Here is a 20,560-nt window from a genome sequence, read left to right as displayed (position 1 = left end):
CGTGCTTGCAATGTTCTAGAAAACGGCTTATCTCTTTGGTAATTTCCCGATAAGCCTCTCTTATGGGACGTTGTGAGTTGTGAAGCATCCAGTCACCCTGTCAGTGTTACAATGATCACTCTGGATCTTAGAGTAAAATATTTTAGGCTCTGGACAGCCTTCGTGTACCTATGACATACATATAAACTACAGAGGGCGTCTTGGTCTCAACGAACGATTCATGATTAGATCCCACCATGTGTACGTTTTCAAATGAGGGTTACTATTATCTCCATTGGATTAGTTATTACAGTTTAGTGGTATAATGTACAGTGTACAAGCTGAAAGTAACTTGCACCTACCAGCAGTTATCTATCGCAAAGTGTGTGTCCAATACGAAAGTGGTTGTATATACACGAAGATAAATCACAATATACAAGTGTTATTATAGCGCAAATCTATTATTATTAACCAAAGTAATCATGCCATGTGATATAAACGTACAAAATGTATAAAGTAAGCAAACATTTAGCATATCGATACACTCTGAAATTATCAGAAGATACAAAACACGCAAATTACATGGCTTAGTACAAGTATTTCGAAAATCCAATTACACATCTCTGAGTACGAAAACAAAATGCAGTGGTCCAAGATATTTAACAACTTTCAGAAGTCTGATACAGGAAGGAGTAAACTAACATTACTAGAACTGGAATCCTGGCCAGTAATATTCTATTTCACAGTTTATTCGTCATATTTGGTCTGTTTTTTGTGTATTTAACGACATGCCACATGCAAGTGTGTCTTGTCTGCAGAATGTGTAAGGTCTCAGAGTGTTTAAATTGTACTCAAAGGGATTGTATAGTTTTGGTTGAGACCTAATTTCAGGTTTCTAACATTTTTTTTTTTTTTTGGTGAGATAATGAGAAACCTCTTATGAAATATGAAAGAGCATGTAAGTTACTGCATGATGAATTCAACGTTTATTTGATGAAAATTGCTTGTGAAATGGCTGAGATATCCAAAAAAGAGCGACTTTGATAAAGTGTGGGACCCAGACTTTATTACGCTTTGTTTTACTTTGTTTTTGGATGTTTCAATAATTCCAAACCCGATTTTCATCAAATAAACGTTGAATTCCTCTTAAAATGGTATGCTGTACTATATCATACGTGTTTTCTTGGTATCTCACAAAAAAAGTTAAAAGCTCAATTCTCATCTCCACCAATACAGTACATCCCTTTAAACCATACACAGAAATTGCATCAAAGGGAGAAACCATAATATACGTATAGTCCTTGCAGGAATCGTTACTTGGCAAAAGAAGAGGATATTAAGAAAGAGGAGAGTTGAGGAGGGAAGCGACATATAAGGGAGTGGTATAAGGAAGGACGATGTGTTCTGCCGTCCTGTAAAAGGTAAACGGAAGCAGGTCGGTAATCCTTTGATTATTACTTTATCCCTCTGCTTAATGACCTCTTCGTGAGGAAAGTTGTTGGAGTTCTTGATAAAAAAAAATGTCCACATCCAGAATTACGCAGCACCTGTTTTTCTAGTCAAACTATACATAGTACGATGATACAATTTGAGGGATATTCATTTCCTTTTAAATTTTACATGCGACTAAATCAGTAGCAGTGCATCTTACATTCATTCCAAGACGAAGTTTAGCAAGTGCTACAAATTATACTTTTACAGCCATTGTGCAATAAAGGGTTCGTAAATATTTGTACAAATTTGCTACCGCCTAAATATACACATTCCAAGAGCCCGTGTCTATCTATCTGTACTGAGATGCAGCACAATATTGAGCGATATATATTACATACACATTCATTTGTTACCAGCCGATAAAGGTAAACATATCATCATAGTCAACAGTGTTAAAAAATATAAAGTCCACACTTAAATATTAGTCCTCCGCACATGCGCACATTATGTCAAATGTTAGTAACAATAATCAAGTTTTATCGAGTGGTTCATTTATATTTTGAACAGTTTAGTCTCGATATTTACCAACAGAACCAACAGAACAGAGGGAATAATAATATCGGAAAATCGATTATGGGTGGTGCTTTACAACATTGATAACAAAATCAAGGTAACAAAATCAAGAGTGTGGGACGACCATCTTTTGTTCTGGACAAACGCGTAACACACATTTAAAAACCATGTGCATTTTACCTCAAGATGCCATTGATATCGATCACAAGCAGGTGGTTGTGGGGGTTTTTTTCTTCACCGAGTGGAATGCATGACCTGATGCATGCATACAAACCAAGTGAAATGTATATGCTCTTCTTTCCTCAATCACTTCTAAAGGTAAAGTTATGCAGTTGATACAGGTGCGTCCTGCTTGTAAGAAGCATATACTTTTTACGCTTTCGTTTCCAACTACAAATATTGCCAAAAACGTTTGGTTAGCTGGTTTGGTATTAGAAGCTGGAAAACATTGATGGATTATAAGAGGGTATAATGACACGTTTTATTTGTGCGTTATTTGAATTTACGTCTCTTGTCACTGGTCGGAAACACATCACGTGACAAGGAGATTGTAACTACACGAGCAGTGCCGAGCTGACAAATATTTCTCGCAATACAAATGAATCTTGACTAGTATTGGTTCATAATATCTTCATCATTTTATGTGGCCACAAGAATATCTTAATAATTATGTTGTCTATATTATATGATTAATTTTTGTACGTGTACTATTTTTCTTCAGATTACTTGGATACGCCCACTATAAACCCTCCAGACAAAGATTCTGTCTATGACATCTTTTGTCAATCACTGGTAAAGTACTGATATGGTTAAAGAAGACATTACATGCATCTTCCCCAAGATTGAGCATAAATTGCACGTTACCATAGAGTGTCTTTTATTAATCTTTAGTAGAATAGAAGCATGAAAGTTCCACTGTCTTTTGATAATCACAGTTCGTAGTACTTAAGCAGTGATTAATGGGTGAGTTCATTGGCAGAATCTTGCGTTGGTAGCTTTTTGTTTTGTTTTTGTTTTTGTGAGCGTTTGCAAGACAAGTAATCTGAAGAAAACAGAGAAGAGAGCAAGAGCGTTTTAACAGAAGGGCTGTCGGGGTAATGTCTGGGTGATTACCCTAGCTGGCTAGGGTAGAATTTGGCAAATGTAAACGTCCAAATAAAATTTTGCGGGGACCGTTTTAAAAGGCAGGGTAAAAAAAAAAAAAAAAAAATGCCCGGACGTTGTCGCGATAACTCTGGTTTGAAAGGCTTTGTTAAAACGGGGTTTTAGTTGGTCAACTAAATGATGATCAGGTAATTTTAGATCAACACAAGTCAACATGTATTTCTTAGGCCCTTTGATATCGATCACAAACAGGTGGTTGTGGTTATTCACAGAATGGAATGCATGGCCTGGTGCATGAACAATACAAACAGGTGAAATGTACATATCGGCTCTTGTTTTTTTTTTTTTTCAATCAATATATTCTAAGGGTTAAGTTATGCAGTTGATTCAGGTGTGCTACTTTTTGATCTGTTTGGTTTGGGTGGTTTTTTTATGCTTATGTCTATTTCAACCATGAGGGGGGGGGGGGGGGCTTCAATGATTTATGCACTGAAAAATCAATGCACCAGTCCTTACTTACTGCATAAATCACTGGATCATATTTTCTTACTTGGGAAGACCCCAAGTTATGGCTGATGCGATTTAGTGATACAAAACTGCAAATACATGGTCTATAACAAGCATTTACCTACAAAATCATTTTGGTTAGCTCGTTTGGTTTTAGAAACTGGAAAACAATACTGAATCTGAAGAGGATATTGCACACGACCTATTTGTGCGTCACTTCGATTCGCTGGTCATGGACATCGTAGCTACAAAAACAATGTCGACTTGAAGATAAACATGAGAGGTGTCATACAAATCCGACTGGAACAGAGAAGTTTACTACACATGGGGGCGCCCTTCCGTCAATGTACGTTAAGCTCTCTGCAGGATTTTTTTTTTTTTTTTTTCGCGTTACAACTCTAACCCACCAAACGAGGTGATTGTAGAAAATTTATACTGTGCCCGTCTGAGCAAATGTGATGCCGTTTCACCAAGAACTTTGCGAGCATTGCAAGTGACCAGATTTACAGTTAAACAACTGCAACGACTTCTATAGTCACGGTTGATTAGATGTTGGCCCTGCTGAGGAAATACGTAACTGCATTAGTCGAATGTTGCAAGAGTTACAAAGTGTATGTCAATATATATATATACGAAAGAAGACATTGTGAGAACATCCAGTTCGGACGGATCCATGTGATTTTATCTTGGTTTTATAACGCTTGGAAAGCGAGTATATACCAATTCGTCAAGAGAGAGAGAGAGAGAGAGGGGGGGGGGGGAGAGCATTCACAAACATATACAGAGGTAGAAATAATAAGTGTGCTACCGTTGTACGTTTGTGCGAGAAATGACAGCGTAATTCAGTTTAGTACAATTGTCTTATCATCTTGGGTGTGGATATTGTACAAAACTTGACGGCATGGTGGAGAGTAAAAAAAAAAAGTAGAAATAGTCAATTCCAAGTTGAATATATCCCCACCACGCCAATGAATGTTTTTAATTAAAAAAAGAAATTGTCTGCGTCATGATCGGACGCAAAGAAAAATACATAGCATGACTACAATACGGAAACAACATGAGATAAGAGTGACTGATAACCACTCCGGACATTAAATAAGTAGAATTAAACACGTGACCATCCAATGATAATCTCTGCATTCATTATATACATTTGTGCTATGTCAGAGAATAAACGATGAATCCGAGCTTGGCTGGTTCCGATACACGTTATTGGACGACAGAAGTCAAAATCAAACAAACCGCCCTTTCCTGTTGGCGAGCTGGAGCATATTTTTACGAAATATGCATTTTGCCTCTCCTTTTTTTCTTGTCTTACCTTGTATGTATCACTTTAAGTCACTGACCTTAAAAATCTGGCCATTACATGCCCAGTTTAAAGCCTGTTTCTAATTGAAAAAAAAAGAGAAAAATCTAGACCATTCCAATTATATTTCAGGTTTACCTATCGACTAGTTCAGCCATCAACACATCAAGAAACAACACTCAGGCAGCATAATGACTAAGTACAGTTTGGGCATAACATCTTACTTTGTCAATGTAAAATGGAATGTTTCATATCAACCATTTCAACAATGATAAATAATTTCATTCCACTGAGTTCACTGAGCAGCTGGACCGTCAAACCATAGTTGCGTGGCGAAAGCTACCATCATCTCTGACTCAAAGATACTCAAAGAACATATTACGCTCCCAGTTTTCGTCCTTATTGGCAGTGGCCTGAAGCGATTCATCCAGCTCTTTTCGCTTCATGGCAAAGAAGCATTTTATGAACCCGGGTCCGAGCGCTTCTCTCATTACTTCGTCCGAAACCAGTGCTTCCATTGCCGCCTCCATATTTGTCGGGAGTTCTCTCGTTCCCGCGGGAAGAGTATCGGCGTCATACGCGCTTCCCGGATTCTCAGGAGGGAGCGGGAGCCCTCTCCTGATGCCGTCCATTCCCGCTATGACGGTGCCGGCCAGAAGGAGGTAGGGATTGCTGCCGCTGGCGCCGATGCGGTTTTCAACGTACGTTCCTCTCGGCCCATTGAACTTAACCCGCATCGCCGTCGTACGGTTGTCGATGCCCCACGTCGCGTTGATTGGAGCGAAGGTATTCGGTTTAATTCGCCTGAGACAGTTGACTGTGGGAGAGGCCAAAATCGTAAGAGCGGGAGCGTGCTCGATAAGTCCAGCAAGCCAATGTTGCCCCACGGCAGAGAGTCTCGTGGGACTGTCGGGGTCGTAGAGGAGCGGCTCTTTTGTCGCCGAGTCCCAGAGTGAGTGACAGAAGTGAGAGGAGCACCCACTTCTGTCGAGCCAAGGTTTGGACATGAAGGACGCCATGTAGCCGTGCTGCCGAGCTATCTCTTTGACGGATAACTTATATGTGTGCGCGTTATCTCCCGCACGCAGGCCGAAGGAGGGCCGATAAGTGATTTCCAGCTGTCCGGCACCTCCTTCGCCTTCCGCGCTCTCGATGTCTACCCCGACCTTCGGTAGATCTCGCATCATTTGGTGAAGCAGTTTCGTGTCCGTGTATGTCCGTAGGGTCGACAACAAGTTGGCGTCCTTCGTTAGGGGTTTCCGCGTTTCTTTGTCGACGACGTAGAACTCGTATTCATGAGCTGACAGGAGGGAGTACCCCATTTCCTCCAGTTGCTGGAGCTGATTCCGGGCGATGAGGCGAGGATCGACCATGAATGGCTCGCCGTCGACGACAGGTTCCATCAATATGCGCGCCGTGTTCTCACACCACGGCAACACCTGGAATGTTGTGAAGTCTGGGAACATGAGGACGTCACCGTAGCCGACCTCGCGACACAGTCCGCATCCGTACTCGTCGGCGCAAGAACCGGCCGGGTCGAAGGCGTACGTGGCCATTGGCATGAACAGACCCGACCTCGCCGTTCTCTCGACGTGGCGGGCGGGAATCGTCCTTGAGCGAGCGATGCCGTACACGTCGGAGATCTCCATGCGGACGAACTCGATGTTGTGCTTGTCGATAGCATCTAGCACCGATGCTAGACTCATGGTGAAATTCGGTTGTGCTAACGGCCACCAGAACAGAATCTATATCAACGAAACAACAATAGATATACGATTAAGGACAGTGCATATACAAGAAATCCAAGAAAATAAATCTATTCCGTATTGTGTGATGCGTTATACAAACTGACCTGTATCTCGGACGATTTCATACATGTGCCGAGACAAAATACAAATTCATATTCCAAATCGCAGGGGCATAGACGAGGTTTGGTGGGTGATTGAAATCTTATTTAGAAAAAAAAAAAGAGATTTAAGATATTTTGGTTTCTTTACTGTCCATGGAACATGCACATTACGATTATATTCAGACATTTTACACCGTTAGCATACAAGTGTCATATTCTCAAATTACCGGTATGAAGATAAGGGTTTATATGACTGAAGAAGGTTTTGATGTTCTGTGAAGTGTTCTTTAAGTGGTCATAAATGGTCTTTAGCGGTTGGTAGAACCTGATCAATATACGGTTATTGCAGGCCTGCTTACTGTATAAAACAAGAATCTGTGTTCAGCACGTCATTTCCTAGTTGTAATGTCGATAAATTCTTCGAATGCAGTTCTTACATGGTTCTTAAATGGTGGGGGTACATGAACATGAAACGTGGTTGTTCCCATCATCCTATGCTTAAGTACATGTATATTCTTTACTCTCATGTAAAACGGTCCAAGGAAATCAATGAAAAGTCCACTATGCATTTTTTAAACCGACACAAGTAAATAATCCTAAAACCTTGAAAATGTCGATCTGAAATCGAATTGCTCGCACGCATTATCAATACCATCTAGTTTCTGTTGACCACTGTGTACACCACACGCGATGGATCAATGTGAGGGAAATGTGTTGATACCATGGCAACTAACTAATGTCAGCATGGGTCTAGAGACACAGCATCAAACCTTCTTCTGCCGAATGCAGTGTATATACCGTTGTACTTTGGAACACTTTGGAACATCACACATAGGCCTAATCATAAGTAGACGGCTGTACAGTTGTCTATGTGAGTTACCACGACGTCGATGTATTTGCGCGTTGATGGGGTCTCTGAAACGATACAGTCATGTTGGACTTGCACGTATCTTGGGCGTCGGAGAAAAAAAAATGTAGGAAGCAATTTCCATCCAGAACTTATCAAGATATTTGTAAAGTGATGATGACCTAGTGAGTGAAAGTATCTTGAGACTTTCGAGAGAGTCGTTTTCGCCGACACTTGGATGTCCATCCTTAGGTGCTATTTGAGTTAAATTCTGTGCAATGACAAAGACATTTTAGCTTTGCCTTCATCAAACACTTGTACGAAAAGAAGACATCGTTTGATATTATATTGTACATGCAAAGGGGCTATGAAACATAAGACGAAGGCTAAGTTTTGATCAAATCGCTGATTTGGGAGCATAATATTCATGGGAAACTTACAGTAGGCCTATACTGTATGTTTCGTCACAGACATCCATGTCTGTGTATAATGCATCCTGGATCTGATGCAGCAACTGTTTTTTTATTTTTTTATATTGCTCTACGATAAAGAATAATATGGGCGATTATGATGCCATTTGTTATGCAGAGTACACTAGTCCTTAAAGTGTACTGTCTCATTCATGGGCTTTATTAAAGGAGACCTCCGGATGATTTTCAGATTTTTACATTTGAATAACTATAAATTAGTTATACTGAGGACAGAGTTTCTGAATTTGTGATGATTGGGATGAAGAATAAGAATATTTTCAAAATTTAGAAGAAATTGCAATGAACAAGGATGATGACATGGCAGAGTCACCAAAAGAATGCATGAGTTGGGGCTCAAGGAAGCAGAACAAAAGAAGGCATGCATAGATTATACACAGGTGAACTCGCAAGCAAGCGGTATTGTAATGGAATTACACTGCTACGTTTCTGAAATATGTGAACCTCCTATGTCATCATCCTTGTTCAGTGTAATTTGTTTGAGATTTTTCAAAATATTGTTTCTCTGTTCAAGAACCAAAATGAATTCCAGAGATTTATGCATGGAGTTGTCGATTTTTGTACTACATGATGTGAAATTATGAAAATCGTCTGGAATGTCCCTTTAAGATACTGGCAGTGAGTTCGATTACCTCACATACATGTATAGCTCTTTAACCCTTTACACGCCAGGGACCTTTGACAGTGTGTGTACAACGCTGTAAATAGGGTTTTCTCGGCCAATCGACACTCAAAGTACACAGACGAGGGTTAAGCAAAATATCAAGGATGATGACCTACTGCAGTGTTAGGGTTTCTTTTAAGATGAGCACTCTATCCGTACTTGACGACCCAGACTATAAAATAAGATGGCTAAAACCCCATGGTATACAGTGATTGATTTCAACGGAGGTCACTCTCTGAAACGGCTTCCAAACGCCAGAAAGAAATAGCGAAGGTTTTACTGGCAGAGCTCGACAAAGGGTTTTATATATACCAGCACAAATGCAGGGCAGATAAGTGTAGCACCATATAATAACAAAGTATTCTTCGAGCTTGCCCTCAATGATCCTGTAAGGAAAAAGGGAACGATTGTGGTTGGCAAACCTGTCTTCTTTTCAGAGGAATGACCTTTCGTTTGTATGTTTTTCATCTTTCGCTATGAAGTTCCACTGTTGTTCATTATGACCTAAAGCCTTAGTAAGGGACTTTGTTCACTGACCTCGTCAGTAACAGTGGCTAGCGCACCCAAGCTTTAGATTTTTGTAGCTTTACTCTTCTTACGGTTCAGAAGCGCGGAGGGTCGCCACCATCGCCATGGTCGGCGATCTCGCTACAGAAGTTTTGAACATGTCCAAAACTTCCGTAGCGAGGTCGCCGTGGTTTTAGAGCGTATCACAATTGTCTCACAAGCGCATTAAAAGCGCCACATTGGTAACTCTGACGGGGCAGTAACGCGTTAGGCGTAACTCAAGCGCATCGAAAGCGGCCCCCATCGCCCATGAAAATTACCACCTTTACAGTATTACGTAACAAAAACCAGCCATGAACGAAAGAAAGTGATGCACTGACAAGGAAGGTGAACATGGAGAAAAGCGTACAAAATTCATTTTTCCATGTACACTCAGTACGAATCTACTCTGTTTATTAAATTGTTTGTCATATACCATTGCAAGTCAATGAAAGTCAATGAAGTTGTAATTTTTTTCAAATATATCTTCATAAAATTGTCTCATTGAAGGATACGATTTGTAGTTTGCTCGTAAGCCGGTTCTTGTCATATGTCATATACACACATTTACCCTTTTAACTGAATGGATGACTTAACTATAGGTGCAATTTCACATCAGGTTCTAATGGTGTGTTCTAGAATGCTAAGATGTAAGGGTAAAACCATATTCTGCACATCCATGTTGGTTTGACATTGACATCTGCCTGAAGTAATTCAGTCATGAAACCCATTTTATACCCCGATCGCTTGAGATCGTAGCATGAGCCCAGCGTAAACGTATCACTGTCGCTCCGATCGTATTACTGTTGTAGCTAGGTCTTGATAAGCGTGCGAATATCGCAATACGATCGCTTTGATCGCAGAAACAGCGCGTCTCGTCTGCTTGGAAAAGCGGCAAAAACGTGGCAGCGTCGTAGCATTATCGTGGCACTATCGCCTACAGCGCATGTTGAGCATTGAAAAACCGTAGTGTAATCGCCTCGGAGGCCAAAAATGGAGACGGACGGCGATCGCGCCACGATTTGTTAAATCGTCAAAGATCGCCATGGTCGCCATGGTCGCCTTACTTCCGAGTGAGATGGGGGCCTAATCGAATGAGAACTATACGGAGAGAACGGAGACAAAAAAAAAAAAAGCAGTTGAAAAGAAAAACACAAAAACAAAAACATGAGTTGAAAGGCTACGCATGTATTATCACTACCCAAGCCATAAGAGTATGACCAACTACTCTCGTACATTGTGGGCCTACGATGTGCACCTGCCGTTCTACCCATCCATGAATATGGCGATAATACATGAAATGTGGATAGGCTGTATCCCATTATACAGGGGACCTGCCAGCAGACCGCTAAAGCGCTCTGACTGGAATTCAGAAAAAAAAAACCCAGAAAAAAGTTGCGTGTTTCAGGGGTAATTACAGATCCCAATTAATCTTAACCATGCATTGTTAGCTCCATTTGAAAAGCAACAAATAATAACGTGAATACATTATATGGTATCTTCGCCGAGCATCGGGTAAGAAAACATGTTTTACATGTCTCTCTCGTCTGTAGCGACTAGGAGATGAAGCACACACACACAACACACACACACACACACAAACACACACAAACACACACAACTAATAAAATAACGCAGTCTTTATCTCCATTTCCTTCAAATCCTGGCGTTTATCCACTCAAATTTCAAAACCTAACAATTTGAAAAACACTAACAAAAAGACAAGCAGGAAAGAAAACTGTGGCAGAGGATCACGTCGATAATGAGTGATGATAATCATGATAAAAATTTGATGGTAATAAAAGCATACTACCTTGATGCAGATCAACCAGAGTCAGTGAATTTACAAGAGAGTGATGAAAGAGACCCACAGTGACGCCCTAAATGAGTTTTAGTCAGAATGTACAGCAAAAGCACTCGTCTACAGGTACTATTCAGCTTGAAAGGGACTCGAGCCTGCGTACGTGGCGTGCACAAAACGATAAAAGAACCATACGAAGTATACCTCGGTATATAGGCAAGCTCTTTTGATAGTCGAGATCTGACGGTCGTTGTTCACCCGTTCGCACCTTGCTGGCGAGTTCTGAAAGGCGCTCCATCTCCCCCCCCCCCCCCATTACACAGAATGGGTGTCGAAACTCGGTGGGAAGTCCCTGGGAAATTCGCACTGACCCCTTTTCTTGCTCGGTATATCATGGGTTTAAAACGAATCTCGGGAAGAAATAAAGTAGGTAACAAAGCGGACAGCACACCACATCCCGATGATGAAAGGAAAGGAACATGTTCTTTTTCCATGTCCGCATTAGATGAAATCATTGTCAGTATGATAGCTATTGAGCCTGAAGTATTCATGGATAGTAATCACATGCATTCAGAAAATGATAAGAGGTACCCTTTCAATCCAGGGAGTTCCCACCTCCCTGTTCAAACCAATACAAAGTGACACAATAACCACAATGTCGTGTACTCCGGAGACGGCGTCTGATACAACTCTTCACATTCACATTCATGTAACAAGCGTAAACGGCTCCCCCGTGCACGCATTGCATGAATGTGAGCCCCCCCCCCCCCCCCCCAAAAAAAAAAAAAAAAAAAAAAAAAAAAAAAACAACAAAAAACAACAACAAAAAACCAACAACAAAAACAACAAAAAACAAAACAAAAAACAAACCAAAACACAAAAAACCCACAACCCCCCCCAAAAAAAACACAAAAACACAAAAACAACAAAAAACACAACACAAATCAAAACAAAACAAAACACACACAAGAACAATAACAAGCCAGAGGAGCTAAACATCGGCACTGTGCTTCATCGTGTGTGCTGTCGGATTTAACGCGAGATGAATGCACTAATATTGTATCGAAATTCTCCAAGTGGTTCTCTCGTGTACGAACTCATCTGTTAGCCCCTCTAACAAAACATGGCGCCCGAAATAAATCCTCTGATTGCCAGTGTGGAAAATAGTGTCTCATGAGATTCTTGGATTGTATTAAACCTCCTCTTCTCCCAATGAATTCCTCCGCATTGCTTCCCGCCCTAAACATTAATTCGTCGAAAAACGCTCGCTTCCGTGACCTGAAAGCTGCAAGTTAATAGCATGTCATCCTTCCAAGTCCATTTCCATTTCCATAACTGTAATCCAATTTTTTTTTTCATTTGCATTAAATAATGCAGTTTGCTGTTAACATTCATACATGACTATGAATGAACATTGTGGGCGAAACATATCATAATATTAATATAATAGTTATGATGCATTCACAATTGCTAATACCAATCCATCTTTACAGTGTAAACTGTTCCATTTCCACTTAAAACAAACAAGAGAACATCACTGCGATGGACTTTTCTTACAAGGCATATACGAGCTACAAAGATAGTGTTATCCCTTTGACTTATCACCACCCGTAAACTGATGAAGACTCACTCGAGTGATTGAGGAGAGGCGGTAGATGGAACTGTGAGGCCAGCACAGCGCCACAGAAAATTGAAGGAAATATTGATACCTCGGTGAATTCCCTCAAGGTCTGTGTCAGATCAGATTTATTCCCTTAACTTGGTTCATGCGTTAGCAGCCCCTCTGTACGACGCCGCTCCTAGATTGATCATCACAGTCAATTTCCCCTCCATGAAGAGCCAGGCGTAATGCAAGCAATATGATAAGTTGGTATTCACGACGAATCGGAGCTACGTGCAGACTTGGGATTCATTCAAAACACAGTTCGCCCTTCGTCGCTGAGCTGTTATCCATTTCGCCACAGTTTCTGCGAAGCCCAGGGGCGGCCAGCCAGGGATCAAAATTTCATTTGCAACGATCGCGGAAGACGACGAAACGGGGAGTCATACATCAGCAAAGGCACGATTCTAAGCTGGTCGAGCGAGAACTTCCAAATTGGTACTTATCATATCCATATCACGGCGCCGCCACATAGGAAGGAAACGCGCGCCTTTCATGGCCGAGGTTATTTGAACAAGAAAAGAAGAAGGGGAAATAAATAAAACAACGAGACTCTAAGATCATCACGACGCGGAAGCAAGACAATGATCACAGCGCTGCGAAGAACGACATCATTAGACGAAACTATACAAGCACTCACTTAATTGACGTTCCACATATACGCTCCATACGCGTCAACACAGCAAAGCACCTTGCGTCTCAGCTTCGTTATCTGCAGTAACGACGTTCATGTCCTTCACCAACAATAATCTAATATCTCCATCTTAAACAGATACATCGGAGGGTTTTAAATGAAAGCGATGTATTTTTCCTCTCTCTTCCTTTCTTTCTCTCTCTTTTTAACTCGATCCCACTCCCTCTCTCTCCTCACACTCGCCGTAGAACACTTGGACTGCTTCACACTGCAATAATTTACAAGTCCTCTCCTAACTTCCGGCTCCTCCTCTGCATAACCATTCGAGAGCAGACGACCGCTGTACATGGCGCGCGGGTAAAGAGAGTCTGTTCAGTTCTCTTATTTGCACCTCGAGATCAAGTCACTGCAATCGATGGTTAATATTTCCTCCGCCTTCTGCGAGACGTATTGAACGCGACGTTCTCCGCTCGAGTGTCGGTTTCGCGTGCTCTAAAATTCGATGCGCTCGACCTCCCATCCAATTGCCGCTCGATAAGAGAAGCCACTACCCAACGGTACGTGGCCAGCCAATGAGAATGCGACAGGATGCCGAAAAAGCGCCACAGCGCTGTCTGTGCGGCGCACACAGCCAGCAATACACACAACGGCGGGCGCTAATTTTCAATGCAATTTAGATCCTTATAATCTGATGTGACGTCCGACAGCCGCGATTTTTCCGTCTTGGCAAACGTTAAATTCTCCCAAGAGGAAAGTAAGCTAGTTTGAAACGTGCACGGCATGAACGACGAGTAGACATTCTTGTAGAATAGCGCTGGAATGTGTACTGTTCACATGGACGAAACAAAATAAGATAACGCCGTTTTCTCTGCATTTCTTCTGGCGCCATTGAAGAGAAGAGATTCTATCTATGCTGCGGCGGGAAGGCGTTCGATGGTGAAGGCTAGATTCAATATTGATGGGAGATACAAAACACGTCACCTGTGCACACATACTGCTGTTGTTCGGCATATTGTGGGGGAAAAGGGAGCGTGGAATTTGAACAGCTGAAAGAGTTGAAATAGGGCAGAAAACCATTATCCATACACTATCTACTTTTGATATGAAAGAAGCGGTTAACACGAAGGGTATTACATGGACTTATTAAGCCATTATCGAAAGTGTCAATATGTGATCTTGAAACACGAATATGAAATGTAAATATATATAATATATATATATATATATATATATATATATATATATATATATATATACACATACACACACACACACACATATATATATATATATATATATATATATATATATATATATATATATATATATATACATATATATACATTATATACACAGGAATTGGTCTATTTCTTTACATGTTAATCTCGAATTCTCATTCAGTCTAAGGGTTGGGTTTCCGCCCCCCCCCCCTTTGAGTTTTCCCTTTGTCTTATCTGTACATGTACAATAATTGTTAAAGGTAGGGAATCCCATTTGCATGCCTTAAATGAAGAGTTGTATAAATACAGTGGTATGTTGAAGAGAGTATCATTTTAGAAACTCCCATAAAGTATTGAAAGTGGAAGGTAACATTTAGTACATTTTTATTGACCGTTAGATTTTGAATTGAATTTTTTTCGGGGCTCACCGTAAATTTCAGTACATTACTAGGCTACCTTTGTAGACCCATGCACTGCATGTGTGTCCATCATGTATATTTTGTGAAGAAAGTTCATCAAAACTTACAAACATTTCTATAAACATTCTTGCCACACACTCTATATGTTATTACATCAGCTCTTATACTTTTAGATTTGTGTTTATAGATTAAAAAAAAAAATACAGAAGACTGCAACAAAAAGGCTTAAGTGTGGCTGACACACAGAACTACTGAGTAGTTGAGTTTTATGCATTATTCAAATTGTAGTTTACTGTTGACTTTCAAATTTCTCAGCAGTGGCCTAAACAAGTCCCCTGAGGTTCATATTTAATGTTTTGCTGCATTTTGGGAGGTCTGTAAAAGGTATCCCCTACCTTTAAGAGTGGCGCTTCATCTCGCGATCTCTTGTCACACTAAAATATCACCTCTGCCAGAACTCTGATCACATACGATGATTAAGTAATCTATGAAGTATCAAGCTGGACGATCTGGATACACTTTCGCGGCATCCTCATAATATACCTTACCCGAGAAACTGCAGTTTATACACAAGGACTCGGAGATTGTTCGTACAAACTGACAGGACGAAATTAGGTCTTCAGCAGCGTCCGATTCTATACAAATGCAAGCACTTGCCTATTATATATCCATAACTATTTGGTGAGACTTGCGTTCAACTGTGTTGAAAGGTCAATCAAAGGGAAGGAGCCAAAAGTCTCCAAAGGATTTGTTCCCCCATAAAAGAGAAAAATTAATGTTATTTGATTCAAACATTATGTATGTGTGTGTGTGTGTGAGTGCGTTCGTGTGGCCGTGTTCGTATGTGCAAACACATATACATACTCATAGACATATACAACGTGCATAATTGTATCATTATCATTAGGCCTATACATGACTGTATGTGCTTGTATATTCATAAATATTCAAAGATATAATATATAATCCCCATGACTTTTATCTCACAAGTTTCAGAGTGCTTCACCTTATAGAAATTGAAAAGACAATTCTTCAAAGATGTCAAACCAGCGATCGTAATGGATGATGCTGCAAATTCCTCGAGAAGTAGAGCATATTACTAAAGTACGCAATTGGAGTAGAGTGACCAATTTCACACATTTCGGGAGTCCATTGCAATTCGCCGAGATACCTTGGGCCTGAATGTGGGTATATGTTTTGTCCTCTGGCCGCCTTTAAAGTGGAACGACTTAAGGGAACACAAAATCATTACCATTCGGTTGCCATGGGAACGAGGCACCCATGCGTGCCTCTAAGCGGGGCTCCTCCGGTCTCTTGGGAGGACTGGAGGAGAAATGAATCATGATATTATCAAGGTGAGATTTGTAATTACGACCGTCGTGATTAGATGCTAATGCAATTTTTGGATCCACTTCACTAGTTTTTATGGGTAATACCATGGAGCTACATTAGCCTCCATGCATGGGTATGCATGCTACACTCCATTCGCGTCACAGCAGTTGTGTGCGTGTTGTACTTACGTGTGTGTGTGTGTGTGGGGGGGGGGGGTCCTCTGGTAACCCTAATACGCTGTTCTAAACCCTCCTCGCATCCGATGTTTAATATCTCTGGGGGAAAAAAAAAGCAGCAAGATGTTCAAAGCATTGCTATCACGTCTGGTAGGTTGCTGCATGCACAAGCGCCATACTAAATTTACAACAATAAAATTTGAAATCGAAAAGTAGCGTCGTCACAATATAGAGTATTACCGTGACCGTTTTTGCTCTTTAAATCTATTTGTGTAATCAGCAACAAAAACTCCAAAACGAAGTAAAGGGATAACAAAATAACACGAGTTGTATAGTCTCTGAAATGTAATCAAAAGGAGTACTTTCAACAAGGACTACTATGATTGCCCGGAAAAGACAAAAATGTCTTCAGAACCAGAAACGCAGGGAATGTCACGCGAGCACAAATAATAAGTTCAGGATGCTGATATCATAGCAACAACAATAATGCCTGTTGTTATAAGGTTTCCTTTCAAGAATAACCACAATCCTTGAAAGACAATAAATGCATGCATATTGAATTCTGTTTAGATGCCCTGCGGTATCAAGATAATTATGATGCTCATTTTGTCTCCTAATAAGCAGGTCAGGCGTTCACTAATTAAATGATGAATCTTCTTGAACACTGTGAATGCTTTTCTTGAACCCTAATTGACGTTATCCCCACCACTACCATCATTACTACCACTTCTACTACTAATATACTACTACTACTACTACTACTACTACTACTACTACTACTACTACTACTACTACTACTACACTACTACTACTACTACTACTACTACTACTACTACTACTACTACTACTACTTCTACTACAACTACTTCTATACTACTAGTACTATGATACTTTATGAAGTCTGATACTATATCGGACTTTTACCGAGCTTCGCTAAGTATTAAAGTAGTAGTATGAAAGAGTAAAAAACACATTATGTGCCATCTTCTACAATGTTCTATTTTGAAAGTATTTTATCGATCTGACATTCGCTGAGATTCAAATACAAAAGCAGACATTAGGTCGTTGTTTGTTTATTTGTTTGTTTTCTTTAATCTCGGAATATTACTCTCTCATGGTTTCCCTCGAGAAACCCGGATAACCACTTCAGCACAGTCCATGCTTATGCAAGCATTGGGATATTAACGCACTACGCTTTGCCCCCTCCCCCACAAAACAAAACAAAAAGAAACAAAACAAAAACACGGGTGATTCATCGATATACATTGTGTAATCGATATCCTTAAAAACAAAACTCTCTGGGACAATATTAGCCTACACACTTGAAGTTCCTTCACTGTTGTGACCTCCTCTGTAATAAGCCAGTTCGTTTAAAAAATAATAGTTCCACTTTGCGCATTGTGAGCAGAAAAGGTCAGTGATCAAGCAGGCATGACGTTTTTTAATTCACTGAGATAAGTATATGTGATATAATTATTATTCATGTAATTCTTATAAATGCTGCCTACCAACCAACCACTTGACAGCAACAAAGATGAATAAAGACGATATGATATTTGACAATGATTATACACTGTATATCGAGTTTTAGTGCATGCATTCATTGCATTCAGTGCGATACTATGAATTATGGGTGCTTCCCTAAGCGTTAATACATTGACGGGCCATTCTGGTCACCATGCTCTACACAAGTTCATTCTTTGTTCGAACATGAACTTCATAGGCGGGCAAGCTTATGCACTCTGTCGCTTTGACGAGTGAAGTACCTAAGTAAATGAGAAACGAGAAGAGTAAGGTCATTTGGGAAATGGGCACATGAGCTAACGTGCACATGAGCTAATTACACACTGGCTTGTTCACAACCACTGGCCGGAACCACTTCCGGACAGGATCTTGGTCTCGCGACACGATTATTATCGCCATTACTTTCGCTTTGTACTAAAGTTGCTGTTACACCAGCACGAAGGTCGCTTGACGATCGTCTTCAAAAGCCGGGACAAAGTTTGAAGCCTTCGGTGTTTTGCAGGGCATGGCTTCGGTGGTTAACGAACAAAAATAATGTCTCATTGTGGCTGTAAGCGGAAACGGGGGGGGGGGGGTGGGTGGGAAACACCAATGTAGGAGCTCTCTCTTGCACATAGGGTGGTACAATGTATGCCTTCAATGTCTATCAAAGTCCATATATTCGCAGATGGCATATAGAACACCACAACATCACGTGTTAAATCTCAAGTTCAAAGGAGCTATAAAATGCAAATGCAAGTTGACTTGTATCGATGCGTGACACCGTCCCTTTAATATCACTTACATACGTGGCTATCATCACTTTCACGTCAATGACCCCTTCATATACCGTTTAACTTGAGGATCGAGAAAGCAGATTTTGTCCATCATGTGCACATGCATGATTGTGTTGTACCACATGGCTCTATGTTACCCCTAATCCATTTCTTTCTAATCCATCTTCTAATTATCAAAGAAAACAACAACAACAACAACAACAACAACAACAACAACAACAACAACAACACGAAGGCAACAGTTTGTTGTCATCTCGTCAGTGTTTCATCTCCTATGACCGTATGGTATAGCATGAAGGAAGTGAGAACTACGCTGACTTGCCGTTTCAGCATTAAATGTGTCTAGATATGCACATATTATACACAATGCTGTCGAGCTGCCATAATTTGCATGGGACACTAGTATCCTATCATCATTCGGATTATCGAGTAAAGATGGTCATATAGTTTGGGGACAAAACGCTCACATGACTGTATGCCTTCCTGCATAAAGATTAAAACTAGACCTTGACCGGCTTCATTATCAACGCCATAACACAAAACACAAGACGGTGACCGGTCAGTTCTGTTGACGTGTATACCAGTGTTTCCTGTAAAGCCAACTCGTACCTTTTTGAGTGAGGATATATATATATATATATATATATATATATATATATATATATATTTTTTTTTTTTTTTTTTTTTTTTTTAGATTTTGAACATCGAGTAATTAGCGCTGCATTTTTTTTAAAGATTTTGAACATCGAGTAATTACCGCTGCATTTTTTTCTTTTGTAATGACGATGACAATAAGTTTGTACACTGTGATAGTTTCTTTTATGCAAGCCTTTTAAGTACTTTTTCTAATTAGCGTGTGTGAGTTGTGTGTGTGTGTGTGTGGTAGATATTGGGGGGGGGGAGGATGGGTCCCTCAAAGCGATTCTTGAACAAAATATTTCCTTAAACATTTTCTTTACGGTCTTCTATAGCTCAAGCTACAAATACAATATGTAGAAATACAGATGAGACTGTAGAGAGCCGTTCCCGCACATTGTATAAACAGTTGATAGCAGGCCCTATTTGGGGAACTGACATGTTGCAGAAAATGGTCGTTATTTAAAGTATAATACTGAAGTAATATACTGCCTTTTCTTCGTCCTCTTTCTTTCGAAAACATGGGCAAAACCGCCAAATGCAATCGAAATTAAGCCTCGTATAGGATAATTCTGCCATTTACTGTGGGCATTAGCTGTCACTTTAATTGCATGGGGAATATCAGCGCAAATGTCGTTGAGCGAGATTTTGCGAGAGCAGCGTAATCTGAAACGTTCGATAAACCGCGCCCATAAATCCTTCCCATATTGTTGCACAGTTATAGTCGAACCATATAGCATGGATGTCAATCTGTGTCGGTCTACCATGACACAAAAACGGAGCACATTTCCAAAGTCATCACAAAAGGGGCATTGCGATACAGGTTTCGTTGCCTGCGAGCACAAGTAAAAGAGGTTATATGAAATAATATCTGAGAGTAAACTCTTTTTCAGCACAATGCATAAAAAAAGCATTTTCCAAAATGTGTGTGTGAGTGAGTGAGTGAGTGAGTATGTGTGTGTGTGTGTGTGTGTGTGCACGCGTGTATGAGCATGAGTTCTTACATTTCTGGTTTCATCACAACAACAAAAAAAAAAAAAAAAAAAAAAAACGAAAATTACTGCGAACATCTTCTTTTACCTTCA

At 40.4% G+C, this 20,560-nt stretch overlaps 1 protein-coding gene across 1 annotated transcript in view; it reads right to left on the bottom strand.

The window, feature by feature from the left end:
• Positions 1–5,259: 5,259 nt before the first annotated feature.
• LOC140234594 (lengsin-like) overlaps positions 5,260–20,560 on the bottom strand; it is a 29,280-nt gene continuing 13,979 nt past the window's right edge. The window contains exon 2 of the mRNA XM_072314622.1: positions 5,260–6,648. Coding sequence (XP_072170723.1) covers positions 5,260–6,609 — 1,350 coding nt within the window. The 5' untranslated portion in view covers positions 6,610–6,648. The remainder of the gene's footprint in view (positions 6,649–20,560) is intronic.

The sequence above is a fragment of the Diadema setosum genome, chromosome 11 (assembly GCF_964275005.1).
Source record: "Diadema setosum chromosome 11, eeDiaSeto1, whole genome shotgun sequence".
Lineage (NCBI taxonomy): Eukaryota > Metazoa > Echinodermata > Echinoidea > Diadematoida > Diadematidae > Diadema > Diadema setosum.
The sequence above is the reverse complement of the archived record's forward strand: the minus strand, read 5'-3'. Positions and strand labels throughout refer to the sequence as shown.